At 38.0% G+C, this 19,909-nt stretch overlaps 3 protein-coding genes across 3 annotated transcripts; 1 reads left to right on the top strand and 2 right to left on the bottom strand.

Moving 5' to 3' along the window:
• Window positions 1-586: 586 nt before the first annotated feature.
• On the bottom strand, window positions 587-7,811 carry LOC114538217 (cathepsin D-like). The gene is made up of 7 exons (XM_028559367.1): window positions 7,628-7,811; window positions 4,607-4,878; window positions 3,844-3,962; window positions 3,357-3,556; window positions 1,817-2,093; window positions 1,481-1,579; window positions 587-1,027 (listed from the first exon to the last, which is right to left on the bottom strand). The coding sequence occupies exons 1-7, from the start codon at window positions 7,690-7,692 to the stop codon at window positions 866-868; spliced, it is 1,194 nt and encodes a 397-aa protein (XP_028415168.1). The 5' UTR covers window positions 7,693-7,811; the 3' UTR covers window positions 587-865.
• A 4,931-nt stretch (window positions 7,812-12,742) lies between these two features.
• Window positions 12,743-13,827, top strand: LOC114538210 (kelch domain-containing protein 8B-like). Its single transcript, XM_028559360.1, has 2 exons — window positions 12,743-12,946; window positions 13,039-13,827. Exons 1-2 carry the CDS (start codon window positions 12,743-12,745, stop codon window positions 13,825-13,827), a joined length of 993 nt encoding a protein of 330 aa, XP_028415161.1.
• A 2,951-nt stretch (window positions 13,828-16,778) lies between these two features.
• On the bottom strand, window positions 16,779-18,891 carry LOC114538200 (putative transporter SVOPL). Its single transcript, XM_028559352.1, has one exon. It carries the CDS (start codon window positions 18,821-18,823, stop codon window positions 17,336-17,338), a length of 1,488 nt encoding a protein of 495 aa, XP_028415153.1. The 5' UTR covers window positions 18,824-18,891; the 3' UTR covers window positions 16,779-17,335.
• Window positions 18,892-19,909: the final 1,018 nt, after the last annotated feature.

Here is a 19,909-nt window from a genome sequence, read left to right on the forward strand (position 1 = left end):
GCATTGAGGTTTAGTCCAAGTTTTTAGACTGTCCATCGTTCGATGAAGATCATGGTGGAATGAAATGAATACAACATCGTTTTTGGACTAGGCTGAGTTTTACGATCGAACGAAATTTTTCGCATGGTTTTCTTTTCAATTGTGAGAATTCGAATTTGAGGCCCCTCTCCCTCGCTCATTTTAATCAGGGAGTAAGTTAGTTGCACGGAGTGTAGTGGCAAATTTTTTTTGCGCTGCATAACTGGATATGAACCGCTGGTTGCATATAGATGGTTTACTTGCCTCCAAATATGGTTCCAGACTTTTTTTCTTTTACGCGGAGTAACGGTTGATTTTATTAAGAATGATTTATCACCGCCCTATTTTATCTTATACTAATTATAATATTTTTATATCCACTGAAATATTGAATTCATTGTAAGGCAAAAGCAACATACAACCACTATACAGGGTGTCTCAAAAAAAACGCAACCACTTAAATATGCAAAAATATTAATATTGTTCGGGTTTGCACCATAGTTCAGCTAAAATGACTTTTAGCATTGTAAATGAAGGATTAAGAGCCATTTTCAATTCCCAGAGGTGTGTCTCTATTGCGCTTTAGAGCTGTATTAATGTTCTGCATATTTAAGTTTTGCGTTTTTTTTGAGACACCCTGTATTTTCTTACAAAGCTTCAATTACTTACAATTGTATGATTATTGCACCAACATACGTTTGTTGGTATATACTGCAAAACATATCATTCGGTCTGTGAACCCAGGTTGATGTAGTGGTATCTGCCGTGCAAAATTACGAAACTATTATACTTCAATTAGACTAAAAATTATTAGGTTTCCCAGCGTTTCCCATCCCAACGTGTCTGTTTAAGTAGCTTTAGCGAATCCGACTCGGTCCGCCTCCATGTCAAACTCGGTATAATAGGGACCAATAAAGACATCCCCTAAGATCCAAATCGGTCCCATAGGTGGTGGAACATCAAGGCCCATGAATCCGCTGAGACATTCAGTTTGCCCAAGAATAGTTTCCTAAAAGCAAAATTGCCATTAGTCAAAACACATATATACGTTAAAAACGGATTGAAATTGTTATTTTATTTGGGGGTCAATCTTCACTTTTATGAAAAGAACGACTGTTGGGCGGTGAGCCTCCCCATGCAGTCAAACAGCAGCTATATGTAAGCATAGGCACCCTTGCCAACGCGGTTACGTCATATTATCTATATACATAAGAGTATGATGTAACTGCATTGACCGGGCTGCCTATGATTTAAGTAGTTGCTCTCGCGGACGAGAATAAGCAACATCCAGTCCAAACGCCCTTGATTGCCTAATCTATGCATTTTTTGTCTGTACGAGACCATTTTCTGTCTGTACGAAGCCCCAATAAATAATAGTGCATGCGCGACCAAGCACTGAAAATGGGAAGCAACCCAATCGCGCTATGCAGCAAACACTGATACATGCACTTCGCATGCTTACCTTGATTACGTACTGTGATCCAGTTAGCTTGAAACTCTTACCACCAAGATTGATTGATACGTCTGGCAGTGAGTCGATTTTCGAACAATCAATGATGTACTATAATAGAAAATACAATCAATGATGTACTATAATAGAAAATACAATCAATGATGTACTATAATAGAAAATATACATCCATACTAAATATGAATCATATATACAACATGTTCAGATAGAGCATCTTTATATAAAAAAGAAATCCGTCAGGCAGAACTATGAATAAACATGCTCATTTTTCCTCTGAAGTACTGGGTCTATCGAAACACCCTGTAGATGAAAATTTATAAACCATACCGCTCCACCAATTGGTGCAGGAATGGCACCAATTTTTGCGTTCAATTCCTTTATTTCTTGGGATGGCCCAGCAATCAAGGACGTGCCTGTATCAGCAATAGCCTGGCAGCCACCCTTACAGAATTCACCACCAGAACCACCAACAAGATTTAAAGAATCCATCTTGAACTGCCAATATCCCTTTTTGGTAACAGGAACATAAGTGAACTCCCCGCTGTAGTGTGCAGGATCACTGCCGCCTAACAGCAGCTCCCCGCCTGGAGACTGACCTTCTTTTCTAAATAAAAACAGAATCATATCTGTGCAGGTCATTTCATGAAAGTTTCCTAGTGATCGACGTGACACGTGAGAATTTAGGCTGACCGCTAGAAAGCATATTTCGGAAATAAACTGTCCTTATTATATGGCAAGTTTCACCTCCAGAAAAATATAACTCAGTGATTGGCTGAGAAGAATTTCCAGTGGTCCATTGCTTTCCCGTACTGGACCGAAACTTTCCCATATTGGACCGGCGTTAACCGCGATTCATTACAAGATGAAAAACAAAGAAATTCTGAATGAAAAAGGCACAAGTAAATGCTCAGGGGCCGGTTGTATAAGCCCGTTTAGCTTAAATGGTGGATAAGTTCAAAACAGAAAGCAAGTCTGTGGTTTTATTTAACAGGCAAACTAAATGTTTTTTACCTTAATACAAAGATACTGTTTAAAACTACATATTCAGTGCATAATATTCACATTGACTCATTCAAGAGAGTTGTAAGAGTGTTATTTGATTTTGACTTATCCACCGTTTAAGCTAAACGGGCTTTATACAACCAGCCCCAGAAATTTAACTGCTTTTGAAATTAATAAGACGTCTCCAGACAGTCTAGGTAAAGTAAATAATTCAATATTTTTTGTTTTTATCAAATGCGTACCAGGCTACTAGTACGAATTCATGCATTTCTTGTTTGTTTTAAGTTCAAATACATGCCCTATGCCATATAATAAACTTTTTATTAACCTCGCTTGCTCGGTCTTTACCATTGAACTAAATGTCTTTACCGAGAAATTAAATTCAGATTTTTGGCACGGCACCGTAATAGGAGTCTGTACGAATTCCATTTGTTCGGCTTTAGTACAGGTAGCCTGAGCTCAAGTAAATTTGTAAAACAGGGCTATCTATCCCCCCTCTCTAGTCTCTAGGTACAATACCGCTATCTATCCCCCCCTCTCTAGTCTCTAGGTACAATACCTATCTTTTCAAAAAAATGAAACAAATGTGTGAATTCGCGAGAGAATTGTAACAGCTTAAACGTTGTTCAACCTTTAATTCAAAAATAAGTTAAAAACTTGAAGGCCCTTGTAAAGTCCGCGCGCGGCAGAAACCTTTGTGGCAGAAGGTCGAGTAAAACAGCTTGTAAAGTTTCATTCCAATAAAGCTACCAATAATTAAGTACAAACTGTCAAGGGTGGAAAGGTGGAAGTCAGGTTCGTATATCTATTGCATTGCTTTTGAATGATGTGGATTAACTATGCATGCACATAACAAAACACAAACCTGTTGAGGTAAAATGAAAATACAGCCTTCTTAACGAGTTTCTGAGCAACCATATCAGTAAACACAGTAGGAACTTGGTCGACGGATATGGTGTTATAACCCATGCCAAGAATCCCATCAAATCTAGCAGCAACAAAAGCCATACCAGGTTCAGATATAGCTTCAGCAAATGTCTGATTTTCCACTTTCATTGATCCGACCTTAAAAAATTCAAAACAATTTTTGTGGTTCCAAATACGGACTAGAATAATGTACAAGATTTTTCGCTGGATTTTCCTATAAATTGTGACCGGTATGGAGGGAAATGCGCTACGGTCCATGAAAAGAAAATCAAGCGGAAAATGTGAGGTGAACAATCGAAAACTGATTTTACTGATTTTACAATCGAAAGCGGAGATAAAAGTTGATCGTTCACTTAGATCGGAGATATCTGCGTCGTTATTTCGAGCCCAGCTGTACGTATGCATGTATGTTTTACATTACTCACCTCTACGACATCTGTACTAAGAAATCCAGTCAAGCTTCCGGAACCATAATGAATTGAAAAGTTCTTACCATTCGCCTTGTAGGTGCTCGATTTTGAACTGTCATACTTGTTGTGAAGCACTGGAGGACAATGAAATATGATTGATTGAAATGTGTTAAAGGGAGCCCACTTTACCTGTGCCGCACCAATAAATTGAGTATAGTGTAAACGGGGCTGATATAATATATAGCCAGCCTCACGAGGACGAATATGCCACCATTTTTCGGGTACCGTACTTTTTTTTTAAAACCACAAGCGTGAGACATAACGGCCACAGTCTTTAATTTTAGGCTGGAGTTACAGTATTCTTAAAATGGTCTGTTGATTCTAAAAAAACTGATTTTCATGTTGTCATAACTTTTTAAACACGTTTGAAAAAATTGAAAGTCCCCAAAAACGTCATCGTGAGAAAGGCTAGTTGCAATGTAATTCTACTTTTGATAGATGTTAATTTGCCAACTACGTTTGTGTTTATACATCTATTCCATGGACGTTTCTTACACTTACATTTTAAAGATTCTTCACTAATTAACATCTCCTCAACGTAGAATTGCATTGCAAGTTACAAGAAAAATTGCCCTGTGTAACAGCGCCTAAATTGGGGTTCGATTTACTCCAAAATACCACCATACATTTAAGATATAATAATATTTTGAACACAATGCAGACTTATGAGGAAGTTATATTTAGAAATAAACTGAAGACAAAAATCTAGAATACGTACAACAGGCAATATTGGTCAATTTGCACTTTTTAGAAGGCACCCAGAGATTAGACGATCCTGTATCGAAGACGACATTAAAGTCTTGTGGTGGAGTTCCAATTGTGATTGGTCCGTAGTACTGAGCATCCATGTAATTGTTAAGCTGTTCCTCAGGTCCGGCACGACTGTTAATGTGGTATTTTGAATTCATAGATTTTTCGCTTACATCTTTTTCCGACAAATTTATTTCCTTTAATTGTGAGCGAATTGTGCGGAATTTGGTGAGAGGTATCCTACAAATGATTAATAACACATGATTAATGCTTAATTACGTTCGTGTCCTATCCTTAACCTTTAATTCTACCCAAACGGACCTCAACCGTCAGCCCCATAACCCGGCCCCGGTCATATGCCCTTTTGGCATAGTCGCCATTTTGAACCCAATATTCGAAAAAAATGACGTATCCCCAACCCGTAAAATTACGTAATTTGAAATTTTGTGATTTCAAAACATTTAAGACCGGGTATAGTCGGTTTGTCACCACGGGTGGCCCTTCGATTAATTACTTACTAGACATAGATACTTAGCTAAATGTTTACACAATACTCAGATCTAAAGAAACAACATTATCCATCTAATCCTCGATTGCGCAAGCGCATTTGCGTTGATTCCTCAACAATTAATGCGACGTAACAACCCTAACTAGTTGGCGAGTCGACAAATTTTTTCCTCAGCCGGCATAACTGGGAACCGGAACAAACATTCTAATTTTCTTGCCACTGTGAGCAGAATCATTTTAGCACAAATCAAGTCAAGCTTAGGTGAGAAAGCCTGGCTAGCAAGGTTGGAGCGTCAGCTTAGGTACAATAGAAAGGCCTGCCTTGCGAGTTTGAAATCAAATAAGAACAAGTGAAAGACTCGAATGTAAAATATCTGATTCCATTGCCCATCGCTATAAATTTATCGCTATTAATAGCTCCCCTTGCAAAAAGAATTTCAATATCATTCAGTATTTTGTGCTTGGGATTTTAAGATTTAGAAAATGCTTGGTGAAATATGAGTACCTTGGTTTGTCGTATTGGTCGCATTGGGCAATAGTCGGCAAACTACGCTATTACTCAACAAAATTTTATTTGCCGCCCCTCACTAGAGCTTGTCACGAGTTCACGCATGAGGCATCTGTACACATAACTTGATCTTCAGTATTGAAAACTGTGAACATGATTGCACAGCCACTGGTCAGCATTTTATACAATGTAGTGCAGACTGCAAACTTAACCGCACACAATTTTACAATTATACAAAGATCAACGCTGTATAAATTGCCTTTATATACACCACCATAGACCGCATGAAACATTTAATTCAGCTGGCAAGTATTTTGCTAGCCCAATGCTGTCCCAAATGAACTACTAGGTCAAGACAGTTTGAGTAAGTCTAGTCTAGTCCCTTCCAAATCTGTGAGTATTAAAGTGTTAATAATATATTTTGTGGCCTATGTCCATGAAATCAATTTGCTAAAGTAAAGCAACCTCAAAGGGCAGGTACAATTTAATTTTAGGTTCAATTTATTTTTGGGTTCAAACCCTCCTTTATGTCTGATATTTATAATTTTATATTGCTCAATCAGTAATATTTGAAATGAAATCTATTTACATTTTCAAACCATTTTCTTAAGTAAACTGTACAACATTCTTTTATACTAATCAATACCTCATTTATTCTCTTATTAATTTGAATGTTTAACAAAGAACCCTTTTAACTCATGCTGTTCAAATTGGCATTTTTATAATAATAATATAATTTTATTAAATTTATTTCTCTTTTTTCATTAAAAATTCCCTTGTCTGCATATTTACTAATTAAACAATGATTCTGTCATTAGACAGAAGTTGCATCATAATTAGACAGAAGTCATGTGAGATTCTAGAACTGTAGTAATTTGCATGGAGGTTATTTCACTTGCCAGCTGATTCAATGAACAGCCAATATATTCATTTTTACAAATTTTATCTGTACATAGAATGAAACAGAAGTGAAAACTACTTTCAGAGAAAGATTATCAAATTGTAATTGCCTGTTCCTAAATACGAATGTGGTTAGAATGAGTTTAGGTTTAATTTCAGGCATAATTTAAGGTTCATGACCTGCTACAAGTGCCGAAGTGGCTAAGTTAGTTAAACTTGTTAGAATATGTCTTGTGACTGTTATTTTGCTAAAACTTGCTTTTGGCTTGCTCTGAAAAAAGTAGGGTTTACTGTGCTGATTTGTAACTGCAAAGCTCTCAATCTGATGATGCATTGAAACTTGTAGTTTAACTATATAACCCGATAGAATCTAACCTATAGAATTTAGTATTATGTTAAAGATCTATAAGTGGATCAATTAGATCTAAAGAGGATCAGTGTATATTCTTGTTCTGAGATAGTTCATAAACAATATATATACATAGCATTAACTCTTAGGAGTTGGATTGGGCAGGTATTCCACATTATCGCTCCGAATCTTATTATGGTTGTCTTAGATATTCCTAAAAGTTGATGCTCAAGATTTTGCAGCTACATTGTTTCCTAAAGGTGCTTTGGGCTGTTGCAACTAACAAGGCAGCTTGCCAACTGCTCTTTCAGTGTCTTCCCATATTTTGACAAGACTGCAGGCAACTGCTTTTATTTATTCAACAAATATTCCACAAAACAGTTTTCAGGACACATAAAATTATTTCAGATATAAATGGGGATACATTGATCTGTTTGTGTACTGGGAAACTGTCAGTCATTTAGTATTTTGTTGAATATGCCGACAAAAACCGGTGAGTCACTTCAACTAAAAAATGCATATCTCGCCTTATATAAACCGTTTATTCATGGGTACGCGATTGTCGAGTGCTAAACTTCATATTTTTTGGTTGAAGAAGTGCACACTTGCTTAGGAAAAGTCAATACTGATGAAGTATAATCGAAATTTTCATGAATGAATTCAATTTATCAGACAATAGTCACAATTAAATACTTCGTGCATTTCAACAATTTTATTATACATACCTATATAGTTGTGTAGAACTTGCAAAGACCGCAGCCACAATAAGCAGAAAAATGCTTCGATACATCACTGCAATAAAACAGCTCTACTTTCTGTATTAGGAGATAAAAATTTCAGCCACACGCCTTCCCAACGCAGCAAACGAGTGTTTTTTAAATTTTTAATTCAGCAATCAGCATGTTCAAGCACAGGTCATGTCACAAGCAAGTCACAAGACCCTTGCGTAACCCTTGCGTCATTTCCGTCATTTCACACGGAAGACCTGGGAACGAGATTGTGGGAATTGTTGATTGTGGGGAGTGATTGCGCTAACATACCTATATTATAAGATCTAATCTGATCTACACACTTAAAAATTGATCAGGTTGATCTGTCATGCATCGAATTGAAGTTCATGAGTTCACGGCAACCAGGCCATATAATCCATCGTAATTATCGCTACTCTGGTTTAAAAAAACGAAAGTAATCACCACACAAAGATTAACTTTCACGACTAGTACTTGCCTCTCGTTAGGGCATCTTGGATTTTTGAGCCCGTAGCTTCGTAACCTGGCCGTGGTTAAGCTTGTTGGTTTTTGAACAAATTTTGTCTGAAATAATATCTGATTAGATCAGTGCTGGATCACTGACCCTAATCACTGACCTATATATATTACGCGTAAAAATCAGCAACTGAAATCAATATTGGGTTTCGGCACAGATTTACTTACCATATACGCGCTGTTCCAGTTATCAAGACTGCGATGCAAGTGGTAGATGATTCCATCAGCCTGAAGCTCCTGCCATCGCTTCTAGCCAACCGTAGTGCTTCCATCCATGAGAGGAAGTTACTGTAACTGGCTCACTGCCGACGAGAATGCATGGGAGGTCTTGGAATTCCTATCTTCTCCGAGCTGTGCGATGAAGAAAATGAGACTCAAAGACCATCTGTCAAGATCATCCATCAGAATGATGACGTTCCAGCAAATGAAAATGGAGCATCCATCTACGATTTGCGCCGTGAGATAATTAATCATCGACATGCCCAAAACATGCTGGTGTTGCAGAACTTGAGATCAAGTATGAGTGAAGAGCAAATTCGAGCAAATGATCTCGCCCTGTTGAAGGGATCCTAAGCTTAGTTGACAGCACTGCCACTTGCTAATGAAGGGTATGTCCTCACGAAACGAGAGTTCTTTGACGCAATCTATAGCCCCATTTACACTACACTCGATTTATTGCCACGGCACGACTAAAATGGGTACCCGTGCCCACTTCATCCGTGCCCGGCCTTTGTTTTGGTACCCTGAGCACTAGTAAAATTGGGCACGGGTACCCATTTTAGCCGTGCCGTGCCAATAAATCGAGTGTAGTGTAAATGGGGCTTATATGCGTTATCGGTGGCCATTGAAGCGCCTTCCATCCTTCTGCGCTTGTGGAAAATCTTTCACCGTGGACCATGCCTTGTCGTGCCTGAAAGGAGGTTTTATTCATCGACGACATGACGAAATCATGGCCTATGACGTTCTACTGAACCTGCTCTTGCTCCTTTAACTGGCGAAGTACTTCCATCCAGTGCTAATTCCGCCGACGACGCCAGAGTGGACATAGGCGAGAGCTAGGTCTCTGGCAAAGATGTGAAAAAGCATTTTTTGATGTCAGGGTGTTTAATCCTGACGCTTCGACACATCGACGCCAGACTCTTACCAGCTCGTTTAATGCCAACGAACGTGAGAAGAAACGTCAGTATAATCGAAGAATTGTTGAAGTTGGCATGGCTCCTTCACTCCAGTCGTTTTTAGTGCCTATCTGGTGGATGTGGAAGGGAGACTTCTCACTCCTTCGTTCCTAGCAGGCAAAACTGGCTGAGAAAAGAACTTTGCTGTCGGAAAACACACGGTAGCCAGAGCCCAATGATAACCGATCACCGAAAGCTCCATTGAAACAACAGCCGAAACTCGAAAGAAGAAATCCTAAAGTCCAGAACACGGCTGTTAATACAGAACACATAGAACGATACCTTGTGGGAAATATTAAATCATGACATATTAACTTTGAAATGAAATAGTCATTCCTAAGCCGACAAAGAAAAGGCTTATCTAACATATTAATTTTTGTGCGACACCCAACCCCATGCAAAGCTTTGTTCCCAGGAACATTCCGGTAGGTATTGATAACGTCAAAACTCCAGACGTAATTGAAGAGATATACCAGTCTGATTTCAAACTAGGAAGTATAGCGGATAGTCAACCTCGTACCCAGGGTCTCGTACCCAGGGTACTCGTGGGGGGGGGGGAGTAGTTCCCAGGCCACAGGCCATTGATAAAAGGGAAAGCAATGCAAACACTTTCCATTGAAGAAGTCTCAATCCTATATCATCAAGAAACTCCTCGATTAGGTGAGATTTGAAACAATCATCGTTGAAATCTGTGGCTTCCTCGTCGGCATCCGAAATGACGCCCCATAGCCATTTGGTGGTTTAAACTTTAAACAGTATGGGAAAATAATTATATTGTTGCCGTCACTTCGCATATACATATACTTGTACTGACCACAATTATAATGGTCATGATATGAATAAAGACGTACACGCTTGACCAGTGAAGCCTAGTTTACAGAATTCGAGAATTCTTTGTAATTGCAATAGCTTACAATAGAAATCTGTCGGGCAGAACTGAATATATGAATATTCACATCCCCAATTATCGTTCTACAGGGTGTCCCAAAAAAACGAAAACTATTGAAATCACCCATAACAATGCCATTGTTAGAGTTTGAATGCCTAAACACTCTGTTGGGCCCACAAGTGTATCAATCGGGGTTGCCATAAGCATTTTTATGCATGCATATGATGCAGTCAAATTTGCTTGTTCGCAAAAATGATATTTATTAACAATATTTACAATTTACAAATATGGATAACATTATTTAAATGCGTATCTCAAGGACAATGATCCACTAACTCTCCTGCCGAAGGCCCTCAGGTCGAAAAAAGCATTTAGCATTTTATAAGTTGCATTAAATCCCCACGGGCTGAAATTCGTGAACACGGCATTCAAATTTTAACAATGAGTGATTTGAATAGTTTTTGGTTTTTTTGGGACACCCTGCACAGGGTGTCCCAAAAAAAACGAAAACTATTGAAATCACTCATTGTTAAAATTTGAATGCCGTGTTCACGAATTTCAGCCCGTGGGGATTTAATGCAACTTATAAAATGCTAAATGCTTTGTGTTGCTAGAGAAAGGGGACATGTCGAAGGTCATGGTTTTTGAGATGCACATTTAAATATTGTTATCCATATTTGTAAATTGTAAATATTGTTAATAAATATCATTTTTGCGAACAAGCAAATTTGACTGCATCATATGCATGCATAAAAATGCTTATGGCAACCCCGTTTATACACTTGTGGGCCCAACAGAGTGCTTAGGCATTCAAACTCTAACAATGGCATTGTTATGGGTGATTTCAATAGTTTTCGTTTTTTTTGGGACACCCTGTCGTTACGCCCCTGATCCCGTGTTTAGTCAATTAAACACCGTTCTTAGACCGATGCGGCGGATGCGCATATTCGTCTGGGGACCCCTGACCGATTTCTTTTCTTTTTACGTTTACTTGAACATGAATTTGCCGTATACTTGCATGTATACACCCTCAATTAAGCTTCGACAAAGGCCCTGCATATAGTTTATGGTTCTCTTCGTCTTTGACGTATACCTGTAGTCATAGACTTCATATTAAATCAGCCTAGTAACTCCTAAACACCTGAAATCTTCACCGAGAAAATTAGACACGAAAAACATTGTCGATATATAGATAGTTATAGATAATCCGTTTAAAATCATCTAGCAGCCACAAGGCTGAATTGCATGATTATGTATACAAAAATATTTTGACAACTATTTACAAGATTATTAAACGTTATAGGTTTTTAAAAACAATTAGTACATACAACTTTAAAATATCAACTACTTACAAATTTATTAGACTAGATATTATAAATGGATCTCATTCGGTTCAGGTTCTGCTCATAACATTGACGACAGAAGCTGCTTGAGGTGCCATGCTTCAAAGATCATGAACTTTGGCAAGACACCGAGTCCCTTTCCTTATACGCTTTGGTTTATTACATGACAGTTTAGTGGCACTTTATTCGTTATTCGAGAAAGACTGAAAGACGTGTTCGGTGCTAAATATAAATAATACTATATTAGGGACAGTATATGTTAGTTACGGCACACTCTTAAGCGTGTCTACGATTAGATTTTCTTATTATTATTATTACAAATTATTATTTTCTGCCAATTCTGGGAACTCATTTCCATATTTAAATTGCGAAATTGTTTACTAATTGTTTACCAATCACGTGTATTGCACGAAATTGTTTACTAGTTTCGACCAATTACAGGTATCGACATGTTACAAGTAATTAAATATTTCGAGTGTTACGTGCAAGAAATAATTGTCTTGCATGAAAGACGCTTTGAATAATTAAGCGACGCTTGTCTGTTGTAACGGATGATTTTGTTGAATATTTCAAGCTGCAAATTCGATCAGACTTCTCCAAGAACGAACACGGTATTTATAATTAGTCCATACAGCGAGGCTTAACTACAGAGCGACAAACGCCACAGAACTTGCTTTTTTCTTACGACACAAAAACGGCGTGAAATATGGCTTCATATATTATACAAGGCTACGATGAAGAAAGGTTTGTGAGCAAAATTGATCGAAATTTCCTTTGTCAGATTTGTTTAAATGTCTTGAAAGAGCCGGTTATGTGTTCGAGAAACCAGCATTCTTTCTGCCGTTGTTGTATTACGAAATATCTGGAAAATTCCCAAACATGCCCAACATGTTCTGATAAACTGACCGTAGAGACATTGGCTGAACCATCACGAATGGTGAAAGATTTTTTAAAGGAATCAAAAATTCGTTGCGTTTACATCGACAGAGGTTGTCGAGAAGTTGTACAAGTACAAAATCTTGACCGCCACGAGAGTACATGTGGATATGCACCAGCCGTTTGTACAAACCAAGGTTGTGGTTTAATTGTAAACAAGGGTGATCTTGTTCAACATGAAAGTAAAGTGTGTGAATTCCGAAAGTTGACTGAGTTTCACTCGTGCAGAGGAATGACAAAAACTTTGGCAGATATCAAGGAAAGGATTGGGAATATCGAGAAAAACACCGCAGATATAAAAGCAGATATAGAAAGAAAACATGAAGCGGTTAACAACAAAGTCGATGGATTGAAAACAGCTTTGGTCAAAGCTTTTGATGAAATAAAGGACGTTCTTATCATGATGGAGGCCAAGAAAGGAGAAAACACAAGAAAAGTAAGAAATAGACCAAGTGGCGATAAGGAAAATATAATTATTGCAGGAGGTTTCAGAACTAACTCTGTAGAGATGTTTAACTTCCGTCAAAGAACATGGTCGCCATTACAATCCATGCCAAAGAATCGTTATGGACTTCATTTATTTATAGCAATCATATCGCCATAGCTGGGGGTATCTGTGATGAGTCTGTCACTGTTGATGATATGATTAGAATGAGTATTTACCCAAAACCTGACCCCTCAGCACCCTGGAGTGACTGCCCTGTCAAACTACCTGATAAGTTGATACACCACAACAGTGTACTGTATAATGATCAGTTATTAGCCTCCGGAGGTGTTGGAAAGGACTTGATCCGAGCAACCCAGCTTGTTCCTCCCTATTCTGTGAAGACCTTATCAAGAATGTCAGAACAAAGGCAACTGCACAGCATGGAGATATTTGATGATAATTTGTTGATAGTTGGTGGAAGAACAACTGGCAGATGCAAAGACAACCTCAGCAGTGTCGTACAGTACGATATAAAGAAGAAGGAGCTGAAACAGTTGTCACCACTGCCTTACGCAGTAAGCGATATGGCAACTGTGAGATGGGGGGACAATATCGTTGTTATTGGTGGCGCTGACAGCTACGGTATGTCAATAAATATGGTTATAATTTACAATGTCAAGACGGGGCAAAGTCACATGCTGCCATCAATGAGATGTAAGAGGAGGGGATGTACTGCTGTTGTTGTTGGAAACAACATTGTAGTCCTGGGAGGGTATGGTGAGCGGAGAGAGATGAAGTCTGTTGAAAGCTTCAACTTTGAAAGATATTCTTGGGAAGAATTTCCAGAAATGTCTGAAGCAAGATTCTTCCATACTGCTGTTGTTGTGTAAAAATTGATATAAGAACACTCAACTCGTTTCATGAATATAATTGATATTTAAATATTGTAATGACATGTCGTTATTACATTTTCACTCAAATCGTATCGTATTGAAAGCTTTATATTGAATGTGTTAGGAAATAGTCTTTAAAATTTTCAAATAGCATAAAATTCCATGTCGTAGTTCTCTAGTTACCATTTCAGTTTGGGAGTTAAGGCATTTAATTTATCAAACGTTTTTATTACAGTTTTTCCTGAATAGTAGGTTGTCATTTACGCTGAAGTGAAATACGCTGAAGTGAATAGATTGACTGCCAGAAAAATATAACAAGAACTACGATAACTATAGTTGAAGCAAAGACTTTCGTGTGCAACATAACTAAAAGTTGTTTTACTTATATTTTTATGGTTTGCGAACGGATTCGACATTATTATGAGCTCTTTCGAGGGTCCTTTTACATTTATCGTTCCCATGCATATCTTATCTTAAACAAAATAAATCTTTTCACCATTTTCTCTTTCCTTCCTTCCAATTTTTTCATTTATGCTAATGTGCTATATTTTTACGGTTTTACGCCATTATTTGCGAATTATTGCAAAGCGAGAGACTGTTGTGAGTGTTTTGTTCACAAATAAACGCACGCGCTGACCATACAATGAATGAGAGATTGCAATATTGACATTTCGAGTTCATTGTATGGTCAGCAAGTGCGTTTATTTGTCAACAAAATCCGAACATAAAGTCTCTAACACTTTCAATACACAATCTGAATTCATTGATTGCTGCATTGGATTGGATCACTTTTGTTTAAACAGGTTAGCCTCTTCAGCTAAAGCTGGTATTCATGAGGGACCTGTATTCAAATTATTTTAATCATATGTATAATAATAGAATCTAAACATGCGATTTACACTATCAATTACGTAAATAATTCCAAATTAAAGTTTTGACACTGTCGTTGCCTCTCTTACTTTTTAATTTAGTAGGCAATTTATTATATTGTAAAGGTCCATTAAATCTAAAGGTTCTCTTACCAAGTTCAAACTTCATCTTAGGAGGATGTAGATCTTTTTTTTCCATGTATTATATTGGTGATTCTCAGTATAGTTTTCTATAAGCTAGCAAATAGTATTTCTTTAATCCTATAAATCATGTACGCGTGATATCTGCAAAATTTTTACTTTGGGGTAACTATTTGCCTGTTTAATATCGGAATTTTTTCGATTTTATTATCAGAAACAAATAGATATAACAGTGAACCTTTGTCTGTTCAAACCTCAGGGTACGCAGTATTGAATCTTGACGAATCAGTATGCAGGAAAATCAATACTCACCTCGAAATTAATACTAATTACAAATATATACGTAATATATATTAATGATCCACCCAATTGTGTCAAGAAGACAACTCCCTGCATATATGGGGATGATAGGAAAATTTTTGCCTCTTTTTACGACTTTGTAGAGTTGGTAAATGATATTAATTTAATTCGGACTTGGAGAATGTTTTGGATTGGTTAAGTGTTAACAAACACATGTTTTGTTCCATCACATTTAGCAAATATTATGATTTGTAGAAAATCTGTTACAGCAAGTAAAATATATTATTTTGTCCGTGTATAAGAATGTCTCTAATGCTTTACTTAGTTTAAGGAAGCGTCGGCAGCAAGACAGTTGTTATAAATAAGGCGAATATTATTGCGACATTAAAAACGGTTCCATAAAAATACCTTTTCATAAAAATACCGCGCTCACACATGAGAAAACAAGTATGAACGCCGCCCCGCCAATAACTGAACCCTTTTTACCGTATTTGTTCGACACCCAACCCCAAAACGGCGTCCCAACGGCCAACGATTTTTCCGGCTGATGGTCTTAAACCAGAAGAGCTAGGACAAAGTGAAGGCGATTACTGAAATGTCTTAACCGAAAGAAAAGCAGGCTGTACAGCGCGTGTTGGGTATCGCCAACTATCTGCACAGATTTGCTCCAAAGTTGGCTGAGGTGAAAATGAGTTTATGTGAGATGGAGCGCTTTCTCTGAAGTAAAAAGGAATCATGACATCAGCTCCAATCTTGAGGTATTTCGATCACACCTTAACCCCCGTTCTCCAATGTGATGCTTCGTTGCATGGATTCGGAGTTTGCTTGATGCAAGATGGCCTGCCAGTGGCTTATGCGTCTTGATCGCTGACCCAGACCGAAGTCAATTACGCGCAAATTGAAAAAGAATTGCTAGCTATCGTGTTTGGGATGGAGAAATTCGAGACGTATTTACGTGGTAGAAACGTGCTGGTGGAAACGGATCACAAGCCACTCGAAACGATATTTAAGAAAAGTCTTCACTCCGCCCCAAAGCAACTACCACGAATGCTACTTAGGCCGCAAAAATATGACTTTACAGTCACATATAAGAAAAGATCAATGCATGGTGGTGATGGCTGAGGTACTGAGTAGTGCATTTCTTCTAGATTCTCGGAGCCCTCAGAAGGAAGAGAAACGTGCTAGCTGATGTGTTTATGAGTGATGCAAACTTGACCGGTGAAATTGGTTAACGTCGTACAGAACATTACAGAACATGCCAATTAGAAAGGATACACTCCAGAGAATTCGACGTTTCACTCAGGAAGATTCGGAACGTCTAGCGTTGGAGCAAGTAATAGAAGATGGGTGGCCTGAGTCGGTAAAAAAAGTTCCTTCGAAACTTCGGAAATACTCGACCTTTAGAGAAGAATGCCGTACAGGCATTATACTCAAGGGTGATCGTATGGTAATACCGCAAGCTCTACGTCAGGAGTTCGTGAAAAAATCCACTCAAGGCATTTAGGAACACAAGTATGTCAACTAATCAGCGAAAATCGAATTATAATATTTGTAAAAAATCTTTTTGTTGAGTTATTTTATAAAAATAGTAGAAAACATTTTTTTCTGTGTTTCCATATAGTTATAGAAACACTGGTGAGAGTTTGGGGGAAGTCGAAATAGCGTGGAAAAACCCGCCCCATTGATTATTTCTTGTTCTCCCAAACTCCGACGCGTGTTTCTATAACTGTGTAGAAACACGGAAAATGTTTTCTATTTCTTAATCGGTCGCCGAAGGCGATGTGATTACTACATTAATCACCAAGCCTCGGGCGACTAATTGCTTTAGTATAAGTTTCGAGGTGTTTACAAATAATAAACAACATAATTTCATAAAAATTTATAGTTACTCCAATTTTTTCATTTGAAAAACAATAACAAAAAGCTATAGTCATCGGGCAGTGACTATCACTTCAGAGACAGTGAATCTTGACGAATCAGAATGCAGGAAAATCAATACTCACCTCGAAATTAATACTAATTACAAATATATACGTAATATATATTAATGATCCACCCAATTGTGTCAAGAAGACAACTTCCTGCCTATATGCGGATAATAGGAAAATTTTTGTCTATTCTTAAGACTCTGTAGAGTTGGCAAATTATATTATTTCACTGGTTTTATTCGATCAAATTTAGCAAATATTACGGATTTACGGCTGCGTCGGCAGCAAAACTGTCGAAATAAATAAGGCAAATATTACTGCGACATTAAAAACGGTTCCATAAAAATACTTTTTGGCGAACCATGTCTCAAAGATGAACGGTCCTAGGAGAATTCCGATACGACCAGCAGTGACACAAGTGCCCGAACCAACGCTACGAATTTCTGTCGGGTAAACCAGAGATACAAAGACGTTCAGGAGTGATACGCCAGTTGCAAGAAAGCCACGAGATAACATTGTGATTATGAGTAATGGAATTCTTCGGTTTACAACGAACAATGCAAAGATCTGTAACAGGAGTGTCAACGACACAACTATTAAAAGTACTGTTTTAACCGTGAAAACGTAACAACTCATAGCGGCTGCGATAATGAACACAAATTCTGGCAAGTTCATCCAGGCCATAATGGCATACATGTGACTGCTTGTTATATCCTCGTTTTGCAAACCAGTTGTCGTAGATGTATAATTTTGACTGTCTGCCACGTCAGACGAGGTGTATATCAAGTCATAATGCGATAGGAATATGCTAAAAGACACAATTAAGGCGCATATTGTGATTTTCCAATAACCTGAGCGAAATAGCTGTGTAAAATCTGCCCTCTGTATATTGGGACCGTGTTTCCGGATTATTGTGTCGCTGAAATCCATTTCAGGCGCAAAATCTTGTAGAATGTTTAAAGCTTTCTTCTCGTCTCCGGCTGCAAGGTAAAAATGTGGTGATTCCGGAAGAAATACAATACTACCGATAAGGACAACTGCGCTGGGAAAACACACGGTAGCCAGAGCCCAATGATGACCGATCACTGAAAGCTCCATTGAAACAACAGCTGAAAGTAGAAATCCTAGTGGCCAGAAGACGACGATTAATACAGAAAACATGGAACGGTAATTTGTAGGAAATAATTCCACTATCGTGATATAACTCTGAAATATTATAGTCAGTCCACAGCCAACGAAGAAAAGGTTTATCCAAAGCCAGTAATAGTTTGTTGAAAACGCACTCACACATGAGAAAACAAGTATGAACGCGGCACCGCCAATAATTGAACGCTTTCTACCGTATTTGTCCGACACCCAACCCCAAAACGGCGTCCCAACGATCTTTCCGGCTGATGTAGAGATTGTCAATATCCCAGCCATAATTGAAGAGATATTCCAGTCTGGTTTCAAACTCGGAAGTATAGCGGGTAAAATGGCTGTTCCCAGACCACATGTCATAACTAGGAGACAAAGAAACGCGAAGACTTTCCAGTGAAGAAGCCTCAATCCTACATGATCCAGAATCTCATCAATTGAGGTAGATTTGAAAAGATTATCTTTCAAATTGACGGCTTCCTCTTCGGCATCCGGAATATGTTGGTATTTGACTTCGACCTTCGTACTTTGTTTGGGTTTCAACTCATCAGAACTTCTCCCATCAGAAAGACGTATAGTCGGCAAAAACTGTTTTAATTTGGTCCATAGTCGTTCCATTTTCACTCGTTTGCTGCATGTTTAGTTCAAACTACAAGGTGTATAAAAGAAAAGTACTCCCAATTAAAACCTTATTTAGCATTTGAATGCATTATTATTATTACATCAAACTCACGGGTGATTAAAATGTAAAACGAGACGCTCAATTTGAATGCCCTAACCTAATCAATATGCTATTTCTAGTGCATAATCATGCATTCAATTCCAACAGAAGCTTCATTTTAATAGGGGGTAGGTTTATTTTAATACACCATGTATATCGGAAAGTGATGATTTTGCGCAAAGCTGTACCAGACTTTTGTGATCATAATATAAAGATACACGCTTGAGCAGCGATGGTAACCAGATATTTGCATACTAATTGTAACAATCAGAGCTCACACTCGACCTCTCAATGCTCTTGATGACAGAGGAGCTGACCTGAAACTAGGCACGGGTAGTGACGCGACGCCGGTTGGTAAATCGGCAATAGCGCACAATTTTTGTCAACTTACTCAGTTGCTTGCGATAGTTTGACAAGTCGTCTCACTCGTCTGTTGCTGAATCGTTTTTAAAGTGTAAAACAGATTCTCAAAGTTTTGCATGTAATGTCCAATCAATCAATTATGTTATGTACACTTCTAGAACGCATAATATTATTTTCAGCATTTCAGCCACAAACTCCTATCGCATTACAATTTGTAAAACCAGTCGGTTCTTATTGAACAATTACTTTAAAATGGTTTCCGCATTTGGATAGCCAGGATAGGTCATAGAAATAGACTGATCCAAACACGCGGGAATGCAGTGGCGTGCGAGACACGTTAATGGGGGGGGGGGGGGGGGAACATATTCATATATTCATATTAAAATACCTGTAAAGACAATAGATTGGAAAATACATCAATCTTGCATAACATGAATATTTCAATATGTGCCCCCCAATTATCGTCTCTCGTACGCCACTGCGGGAATGTTTCGAGAGTTAAGAAATGCGCGCAAAACACGAGCTGAACGCGATTAATGTTAAGGAAATTTAAGCTTCTCTTGAAAGTACAGACACGACTTTAGTTATGTATTATAAGAGTCAGGAGAATCCCCTAGGAA

This window comes from Dendronephthya gigantea, unplaced genomic scaffold (genome assembly GCF_004324835.1).
Source record: "Dendronephthya gigantea isolate DGI-Jeju-01 unplaced genomic scaffold, DenGig_1.0 000177F, whole genome shotgun sequence".
Classification (NCBI taxonomy): domain Eukaryota; kingdom Metazoa; phylum Cnidaria; class Anthozoa; order Malacalcyonacea; family Nephtheidae; genus Dendronephthya; species Dendronephthya gigantea.